The sequence below is a fragment of the Podarcis liolepis genome (assembly GCF_965112155.1).
Source record: "Podarcis liolepis genome assembly, chromosome: 5".
Taxonomy (NCBI): Eukaryota; Metazoa; Chordata; class Lepidosauria; order Squamata; family Lacertidae; genus Podarcis; species Podarcis liolepis.
The window spans coordinates 48,768,048-48,778,795 of record NC_139556.1 but is presented as its reverse complement, the minus strand read 5'-3'; the positions used below and the strand labels follow the sequence as shown (position 1 = coordinate 48,778,795).

Below are 10,748 nucleotides of genomic sequence, written 5' to 3'. Positions count from 1 at the left end.
TCTCATTAGCAACTTGGAATGGTCAAAGGAAATACATGGTTGGCACAAGGTGCCTGGGGATGGGGGAGAAATATCATTCGGTTCACTTTTAAAGGCAAGCTCACTAATTTGCACTTTCTGAAATGACACTGCCATTCTCTGGATTTTGCAATGCAGTTCTCCGGCCAAATAATGCATACAGAACACACATTCTAGCATGAAGTGCATACAAATGCATGTACTATTGAAAATTTAAAAAATGTAATGTATTAGGAAAAATTCCATTGGAGAAAGTGGGTATTGGGTAAAATTTCATCCACTAATCTATAGATTTGGAGCAATTTGCGCTTAAATGCTGGTGAATTTTCAAGAGGGCATTCTTTTAAAAAATTATACCCTGATGTGGAAATGTAGAGGACTGAATTTAAGACTGGAAAAATGAGAAACTGAAACTGACAGGCTCACCCATCTCTATATAGCTGCCTGTCCTCTGTGCATTGTTCTACTCTGCCTTATGCTACATGTTCTGTATTCAGCTCCAAAGCATAGTATTGCATACCCCTAGAGTATGTTTCCTTTCTAAGGATTTTCACATATTTTCTCTCTCCATGATTAGTTGGTTCCAGAAATGAATTCCCAACAGAACACTTTATTACCAAAGCTGAACCTGCAGCCTGTTTTCTTTTTCTTCTAATTGGTTAAGCAACAAAGACATAATAGAGGAGGAAAAACCCTTATGAGTTAGCAAAACATAGCCACTAAGGAGGCCATGTGAAATGGAAGGTGCATATACAAAGCTAGTGAGTGGTAGGTCACAGAAGTATAAGAATGCAAAAACTGAAGACATTAAGCGCCCTGGCACAACGGAGAGTCAAGTACTGCAAACAAGAATTAGAAGTATATCCAAATAAAGTCATATTTTACAGGAATAAGGATGAGCAACGCAACCCCAGAGTCAGCCACGACTGGACCTAATGGTCAGGGGTCCCTTTACCTTAAGGAATCTCAAATGTTGCTTGTTCATGTGTGTAACAAAGGTCCACCAGATGGCAGCAAAGTCCTCTATCTTAACATCACTTCTCAGTACCTTTAGGTGGCGAGTAAACTTTTCTGAAACCACTGTGTACAAGGCTTTTCTATACCAACTTCCAGTGTAATGGATGTGACTTCCTTCCAGCCCTGAGGGATGGCCAATCTAGCAGCAACCAAGAGGAATCTAATAAGGTTCCCACAGATATGAAGACAAGGCAGAGTTTCGGATCTGGATCTAGAGCATGGCCAATAACCACTCCGATTTCTGCCAAAACTCACATTCAGAATGCACTAATGTAAAGGCAAGACCACCAGAGATGCCAGTAGATTCTGGCAGTTCCACAGTTCTGCCAATGAAGCCAATTGTTCATTCGGATGTGCATAGTACTATCTATGCACTGTTTCAATTAGTTTTCTCTAATACTTGCCAGAACCAAAGAAAATGTTTAAGTAGACCATATGTCGTTCCAGAAGTCCTTCTCAAATTCCTCATTCAAATCTGCCCCCCAAACAACACTTAACTAGCAAAAGAGGCAACATCACATTCAACAATATAATCAATATAGGAGAAACTATCCCCCTATGCACTGGGGCATATAGGAATATATGTCTGGCAATAAATACCAAAGTTTGGGTATACTGCGATTGCATGTCTTTGTGTGGCACTGCCATGTTTTCTGATGTCTTTCATTACTTTAGCTAACGTTTCATATTCTGTGCCTCAAAATATCTGCTGCAGAAACAAACAGAGCAGCCTTTTCTGTTGCCCTTCGCAGGACCATCTGTCCTGTGTACAATGGCACTTTGAGCTTTATTGGCAGCACAACACCAAGCCCTGCAAATAAACACCAACGTTTGAGCATATTGGGGATGACTGGGAATTTATGGTGCAATTATTCTGAAGCTAAATACTTTCCCCCTTTTTTTATTTATTTAACAGTTCATAGGGTGTGCCTTTAACTTTACTTCACATAATGCCGCAGGCCACTGTACACAAATTCATGGAAGTTTATTAGCAGGAGTTTCAATTTATAGCACTAACAATAAGCATTAAGGTCTTGGTGTACAGTGATGAACTATTTATCAGAGCAAGTGCAATGTGGTCCACTTTAATAAGCTTACTATGTTCTGAAATTTAAGAACCTTGGTACATTGTGCAACCATTTGGATTCTGTGCAGCAGCAGTAACAAGATTTTCTTTGTCTTACTTTCCCTACTGCATTACCTACTGTGTCCTCTGCATTTTTTTGGTGCTAAGCACTGGAAAAGAGAAACAACAAAAAAAGAATATTTTCTATCAGTATGCTTCATTGTATTTTGTAAAAGAAAGCTTTTCAGAAGTATCATTTGTGCCTGACACATACCTGTGGTCTCTGAAGTGGAAAGAGTGTAGTTGAACTGCAATTTCATCTGAAAGCTGGCCATTTTTATTTATTATTAATTTTTTTTAGTTGCTCTTGCCAGGAGCAAACATCACCTTTGTATTTGGTGCTGGCCCTGGACAAAATCTAGATGGAACATACTGTAAACTGTACAAAACACCAAGGCAAAAATATTATGTCTTCTTCATCTGGATGATATTGAATCCTATTGTTAAGCCAACTTGCTTTATGTATTTAACTTTCAAGTCAAGCATTTCAATGTTGAATATAGCAAAGCCCTAGGCTTCTTACAGAGTACAGATAAGATTATAAAAGCCGGTGGCTGTTTTCATTCAGGAGGGTGTCATAAACTTTGAAGGAAGTATATAATCTATTACAGAATACACATAAAATGATAAAAGTCAGATGTAATCCATTACAAAATACTGATAAGGATTATAAAAGCCAGCTGTGTGGGTGTTTAGGAGGATGTTAAAGACTTTGAAGGAAGGACGTAATCGATTACAGATTACAGATAACACTATCAAAGCCAGGTGTAATCTATTAAATAAAGTCCTAGAGCTGTACTAGCACCTCTAGCCACTATTGGTGCCATATTCTGACCTTCTGTGATGAAAAGAAGGACTGTAGTAGAGACATAAGATTTGTGATGGCAGGATAGCTAGTCGTCCTTTTTAAAATGAAGGTTTGGGAGTTTTTGACAGCGATGGTCACTGTAGCTAGACTAGTCATACCAATAAATTTGAAATGTAGGGGATATAATGTATATGACAAAACCTACTTATTATAAAAGAGATATTGAAGAATGTGTACTAGATTGATTGAAACATGGAATCTGTTTGTCATTGAATTCTAGTAAGATAAGGTAAAGGGACCCCTGACCATTAGGTCCAGTCGTGACTGACTCTGGGGTTGCGGTGCTCATCTCGCTTTATTGGCCGAGGGAGCTGGCATACAGCTTCTGGGTCATGTGGCCAGCATGACTAAGCCGCTTCTGGCGAACCAGAGCAGCGCACGGAAACGCTGTTTACCTTCCCGCTGGAGCGATACAACTCATACATATTCATTCATGGCAAGAGAGCAGCACATAGGCCACCTTGTTTTCTTAATTAGTTGATGATTCCATACATTCTGAAGTGTAACCCAATTTCATTGTATTCACTGGACCTTCTGTTGTACTGTTTTCAATCCCTCCTCCAACCATGTGGGTGGGTGGGGGTGTCTGTGTCTCTGTGTGTGTTGGTATGTGGGTGTATACCTGCAACTCAGGCTAACATTTCATGCATCTGATGAACTGGACCAAAGTCCTAGAGGTTTGTACCATAATAAATTTGGACTATAAGCTGCCAAAAGATTCTTTGTTGGGTTTGCTGCAACACTGTAATTGAACTATATAGTGAAGCGCCTCCACCCTTAATCATCCAGATGCTGTCGTGTATATAATAACTGTATATTTTAAATTGGAGTATAAGGTAAAGGTAAAGGGACCTCTGACTGTTAAGTCCAGTCGTGGACAACTCTGGGGTTGCAACGCTCATCTCGCTTTACTGGTCGAGGGAGCCGACGTTTGTCAGTTTTTCCGGGTCATGTGGCCAGCATAACTAAGCCACTTCTGGCGAACTAGAGCAGCGCACGGAAACACTGTTAACCTTCCCTATTTATCTACTTGCATTTTCGCGTGCTTTCGAACTGCTAGATTGGCAGGAGCTGGCACAGAGCTACGGGAGCTCACCCCGTCAGGGGAATTCAAACCGCCGACCTTCTGATCGGCAAACCCTAGGCTCTGTGGTATAGACCACAGCACCACTTGCGTCCAAACCAGAGTATACCTAACAGCAAATTAAACTCTCCATCTACTGTTCTCTAATAATAATAATAATAATAATAATAATAATAATAATAATAATAATAATTTATTTATACCCCGCCCTTCCCTGTTCAAAAACCGGGCTCAGGGTGGCTAACAACAAATTTAAAACACTTAATTGTAAAAGCAGCATAAAACGCAGTATAAAAACATGAATAACAATAAAAATCAAAAATCAATTTAGGGGAAATAAGTACAGTGGTACCTCGGCTTAAGTACTTAATTTGTTCCGGAGGTCTGTTCTTAACCTGAAACTGTTCTTAACCTGAAGCACCCCTTTAGCTAATGGGGCCTCCTGCTGCTGCCGCGCTGCCAGAGCCCGATTTCTGTTCTTATCCTGAAGCAAAGTTCTTAACCTTTCTGGGTTAAGCGGAGTGTGTAACCTGAAGCGTATGTAACTCGAGGTACCACTGTATTAGATAATCCCCAGGGCTAGTTGACTGAATTGGTCCTACTTGGGCCAGCAAGAGAATTAGCTGTGGGGTCTCAGAGCGAGTAATCTTCATAAAAGGAGAGGGGGAGGGAAGAGAAGGGAAATAAAAGATCAGGCTGAATTCAAACTAAAGGCCAGGTGGAATAGCTCTGTCTTACAGGCCTGATGGAAGGAGGTTAACTCCTAACAAAGAGATATGGAATAATAAATAATAATGTATGAACAGTAGGTTCTGCAATATTAGGTCCAATTGCCTTGTGACGTACAAGAACTTTCACCACATCAAAGGCCTTTTTTCATATCTCATGCCAAAGTCAATAATTTAGCTAATATTTGCATTGCATATGAATTGACAGAAGTGGTATCTTTTTGTTAAAACATTGACTGTCCTGCTATAATGAGATAAAGTATAAAATTCCATAGCACACCCTTTCACTTCTTAATCCTATATATACTGGTGCATGTTTAATCGACATAAAAGGCAATCTGGCAAAAATGAGTTCCTTCCTGATCTTTACTTGGCTGTTCCTGTTTAATGAAATATGTTTAAGTGCATCAGGTAATATGGCTAAAATTCTAAACATTCTTGCTCTTGCTCTTTCTTGTTCCCCTTCTCTGTGCTGACCTTACAAATTGCTAGTTGATTATGGGAAGAATTTGTTGCAAAGGAACACATGAAGCTGACTTGAGTATTTATGACTCCTTCAAAACACATGATATTCTCAACAGAGGCATTGTCAGGGTCATCCTAAATTGGGCAAAATCCTGCCTGCTTCTGATATGATAATATCTTGATTATGTGCAGGTATGAGCAGAAGATACTTGGGAGAGTATCGATGTGGACATATTTCTGATGATGAGGGACTATTAGATATAATGGCAGGGGGCACAGTCCCATACATGTCTACTATGACAAATAATGTATCACTTCCACATAAGGGTATATGTGAGGACAGTTGTATATATAAGAGCTCCTTTGAGCACACCATTGGGGATTTTGTTTTTTCAAATGCAGTATATTTTTTTGGTGGCGGGGGGGTTAATCCAGCTCACATTTAAAGTTGAATCTACTCAATTTGTCCTTATGTACTTCAATCCACATTGTTGGGGTTTTTTTGTGTGTAATATTGAACAAATTTTGTGTTTGGCATATTGTTGATTTTTGTCATTTCTAAATTTACTGCCATGCTGTGTTTCTTATATTTTTTGATGTTTTGAATGCTTGCTGTAACTTGTTTTAGGCACAGCTCATTATGGAGAAGCGGCATATAAACTCAAGCTTGTAAACTCAGTCAAGCAATATTCTAGGGCCAATTGTGCAAGGAAAATGCATATATTAGTGAAAGAGAATAAACATTAAAATGAGATGAATTTTCATGGTGTTTTTTTAAAAGAATAATAATTGCAAAATGATATGGAAATTCACTGCTACAAAAGCTAGGATTTTCAGTATTGTTGCTCTTAATTCTGTTATTCCTGTATTCTTATCTTTTCATAGTATTAACCACAGAATTCCCGCAAACTACCGGTAAGGAAAATATGCTACTTATTTAAAATTCTGCTACATAATACATACTACGTATTAGATGACTTAGTATTAAAACAAAATTCACTGCTACAAAAGCTGGAATTTACAAAGGCAGATGAAGGTGATGGACTACATGGAACTGGCGGAAATGACTGGCAGAATCTGAGACCAGGGAGAAGAGTCGATGGAAGAAGCTTGGAAGAAATTTAAAGACTATCTACAGAAATATTGTAAAATTAATGAATGTTAGAATGATGTTGGATAGAAATTAAGTGGTTTTCAGCTGTAATACTATAAGGGAATATGAAAAATGGATTATCAATAGGCAAAAATTTAACGTTATAATATTTTAAGATTAATGATTAGGATAAATAAAGAGGGTAAGGATTTGCTGAACCAACAAACTGAACTGGAATACAAAAAAGGGAGGCGTGAGGAGGTCCAGGAAATAAGCTAATGAAAAATAAGTAATGGAAAGAATGAGTTGTTTTTAACCATTTTTATTTTGTATTTTTTTATTTTTATTTTTATTTTTACTTTGTAATACTTTGAAAATTTTAATAAATATCTTATAAAAAACAAAAACAAAAGCTGGGATTTACAGTAATGTTGCTCTTAATTCTTGTTTTTCCTATATTCCTATCTTTTCATAGTATTAACCACAGAATTCCCACAAACTACTGGTAAGGCAAATCTGCTACTTCTTTAAAAATCTGCTACATAATACATACTATGTATTAGATGACTTAGTATTAAAACAAAATTCATTGCCACAAAAGCTGGGGTTTTCAGTAATGTTGCTCTTAATTCTTGTTTTTCCTATCTTTTGCAATAAACAGCCCCAGAAGTGCAAACAACTGGTAAGGAAAATCTGCTACATATTTAAAAGCATCACTTCAAAACACCATTTTTATTTTAGTGACATTTTAATTTACTTCGCAATTTCTCTTACTCTGTTATTTTGTTCCCCTTCAAGAACTAACTTCAGAAGAGCCTACTCCAGCTGGTAAGGGGGCTTCTAATATTCTTCATAATAAAGTGCTAAATCCTAGTCCTGAGTATGTACATGCAAATATCAAAGAATAGGTTTCTCCTGGAGAGCATCTGATAATGAGAAACCTGGAAATTAGGTGCTGTGTATGTTTTAAAGAACATGATCTGTTTGTGGCACTCAAAGTCACACTGCTTTATAGGCTATGCGCTGTACAGTTTTGATTAGCATTGATACCTCTGCATTGGTTAGTTCTTTTCTGACCTATATAAACAGGTTAAGTGTTCAAATTTGTAAAACAATTGAGGCACTTTGCTGGCATTAATTTGAAGCAGTTAACATGCTGAGGAAATTTTCCAGTTACTGTTAACATCCACAGTTCAATAAATGTCAAACCAGCAAAGGTATGTCCTTGCTATAAACATTTATAAACACACTCTGGAAGAAGACTTGAGAGACAAGAGTAATGCTGAAAAGGTCATATTTATTCAAAATCTGTCAAACAATAACCAAATTATGTAACTGTGGGCAGATGGGTTATAATTAATGTGTATAAGGAAAGCATGCAGGAGGTAGTGGAGGACAGAGGTGCCTGGCATGCTCTGGTCCATGGGGTCACGAAGAGTCGGACAACGACTGAACAACAACAAAGGAAAGCATTACTCCACTCCACAGGGGCATGCAAACAACTGCATTCTGTGACTCTCTGGCCAGGAATTGGAATAAAATTCTTCCTCCATGCTATGTGAGTCTTGGCAATGACTACTCAACATGCATACCTGGGGCCCACGGTCCAGTATTCACCAAGATTCACAGGCCAGGCCTAAAGGGCAGCCCAAGGGACTCTTGAAGTTGGAAGCTGCTGAGGAGACTCAAAATGCCCCTTCTCCCCATAATGCCTCAGAGTGCCTGCCAATGGAGTTTTAAAATTCCCTTACCTGCCCACACTAAATTCCAAACAGACCAAATAAGTACATACATTAGCAGCAAATCAAATAACCCTACAGGGTGGGTGAAAAAGGAGAGTTTCAAGGAGAAATCAGGGACTTACCCCCAAAATTATATTTAGCTCCCAGAAAGAGAGACTAGCAAAAAACACAACCCCACCCACACTGTAGATGGAGGGAGGGTGAGCACTGCAAAAGAGAAGAAGGAAGTGGAGGGGATGCCACAGGCTTAAATAGCAGCCTGATTATTCTGCTCCTATTGGGAACTTCTGCCTATATGATCCCCTAAATCTCATGTCTATGGGAGAGACCAATGTGTGTTTTCTTCTGAGAAGGAATGTGTGGCAAATTCATCCCCACTAAACAGCAAGGGGTGGCAATCTTTGACAAGCAAAGTTCACAGCACAAATACAAAAAGATACGATAGCATATTCCTTTGCCTTTCTTTCTGGTAACAAGAGTTCAAATCCCACAACATAGCTCTATGACTATAAACATAGTATCACATGAAATCAGACAGAATGAAAATTTGTTCCAAGGTTATTTATTTATTTATTAAATTTCTATATTGCCCTTCATCCGAGGCACACATGGAGGATTACAATATAAACCCACAAAAGTACATAACATAGTAACAAACAACACAATACCTCCACACACACACACACACACACACACACACACACACACACACACACAGTTTTAAAGGCCATAGATTATTTAATTAGCTAAGGCCTGGGGAAAGAAGAATGTTTTGCCTGGCGTCTAAAGATAGGTAATGAAGGTGCTAGGCAAGCATTCCTGGGGAGAGAATTTGGCAAATGGGGAGCCATCACAGAAAAAGTCTGTTCTCATGTTGCCACTCTCCAGACCTCTTGTGGAGGAGGCACATGAAGAAGGGCCTTAGATGATGATCACAGACAAAAGTAAATGGATCTGGATAATTGTAATGGTAGGTACTGAAATAGTAGGTCCAGTTGCATTGTGCTGTACAAGAACTTCCATCACAACCTATCAAAGGCCTTTTTCATGTCTCATGCCAGGGTAAATGAAGGACCACAGCAGCGTTTAATGACAACAATACTTTCTGCCAATATGTGCATTGCATTTCAATTGGCGCAAGTGATTATTATCTTTTCATTACAAGAATTGAACAATACTCCATGTCTTGGTACCAGGAAATGGATTTTTAAAAAAATAGAATAACAAAGTGTAGCATTACTATAAGCAATGCCTTGACAGCATAAATACCATTAGACAGTAGCCCTCTGTCCAACTATAATGAGATAAACTAAAAATGTCAAATTGCATGGCATGCCCTTTCAATTTTCATTCCTATATATTCTGGTGCATGCTTAATCAACTTAGAAGGCAATCTGGCAAAAATGAGTTCCTTCCTTATCTTTACCTGGCTGTTCCTGTTTAATGAAATTTGTTTAAGTGTATCAGGTAATATGGCTTAAATTCTAAACATTCTTGCTCTTTCTTGTTCCCCTTCTCTATGCTGACCTTACAAGTTGCTAGTTAATGATGGGAAGAATTTGGTGCAAAGGAACACATGAAGCTGACTTGAGTATTTAAGACTCCATCAAATCATACAAGCTATTCTCAATATAGATGTTGTTAGTTTCATCCTTAATTTGGGGAAATCTTACCTGCTTTTGAAAATTCAAATATATTGATGATGTGCAGGTATGAGCAGACTGGTGGGTGACTCCCTCTTACTTTTTCTCATCCCAAGTGTGGCATTTTTGCCTATTACGATACAGCAGGTAACCTTGGAAGTCATACATTTCTTTTCCTTACAGCCAAATATCTTTGCTTTTTGGTGGACTAGAATCTCAAAATCTTTGGGATTAAAATATAGGGGCCTAATGCAGTCAAATCTGTTTTATGGAACGAAATTTCCATGCAGTAGTACTGAGTGCTCATTGTGTTGACCAGTTTTCCAATGTAGTGTTTCATTGTCTTGTTTATATAATATTTATTTTTTGCATATTCCAAAGAACGTTCCTTGCGATTAGTTAATGGAAGAAACAGATGTGAAGGTCGCCTTGAAGTATATCATAATGGCAACTGGGGAACAGTCTGTGATGATATTTGGAACCTGAATCATGCACGTGTGGTCTGCAGAGAGCTTGGATGTGGACCAGCTCTGTCAGCACCAGGAAGTGCCCGTTTTGGTCCAGGCTCAGGCAACATCCTCCTGGATGATGTACAGTGCACAGGAAGCGAATCTTCCCTGCTTCAGTGTTCTCACAGAGGTTGGGGAACACACAACTGTGGTCATCATGAAGATGCCAGTGTCATTTGCTCAGGTATTACATAATAACTCTAGCTGTCCTTATGAAAGGAATTCAGTTTCGGAATCTGTCTGGATTTCTGTAAGGAAATGGGTGTTGCAAAACAAAAAACCCCCATCAAAATAGTACCTTTGAATTATTTAAAACAATCCCAAATGCAAAAATAGTCCTTAGTCTGCTGCATTGGCAAAATTCTCCCCATTCCAAGACATTTAATGCAATAGAAAAGCTCTTGGTAGCTGCCTTCACAAAGTCCAAAAAGTTATCACACCCTGTCTTCTGCCTG

At 38.6% G+C, this 10,748-nt stretch overlaps 1 protein-coding gene across 1 annotated transcript in view; it reads left to right on the top strand.

The window, feature by feature from the left end:
* DMBT1 (deleted in malignant brain tumors 1) overlaps window positions 1–10,748 on the top strand; it is a 152,996-nt gene that overhangs the window by 40,106 nt on the left and 102,142 nt on the right. The window contains exons 5-8 of the mRNA XM_083505310.1: window positions 6,875–6,904; window positions 7,061–7,081; window positions 7,198–7,227; window positions 10,166–10,477. Coding sequence (XP_083361436.1) covers window positions 6,875–6,904; window positions 7,061–7,081; window positions 7,198–7,227; window positions 10,166–10,477 — 393 coding nt within the window. The remainder of the gene's footprint in view (window positions 1–6,874; window positions 6,905–7,060; window positions 7,082–7,197; window positions 7,228–10,165; window positions 10,478–10,748) is intronic.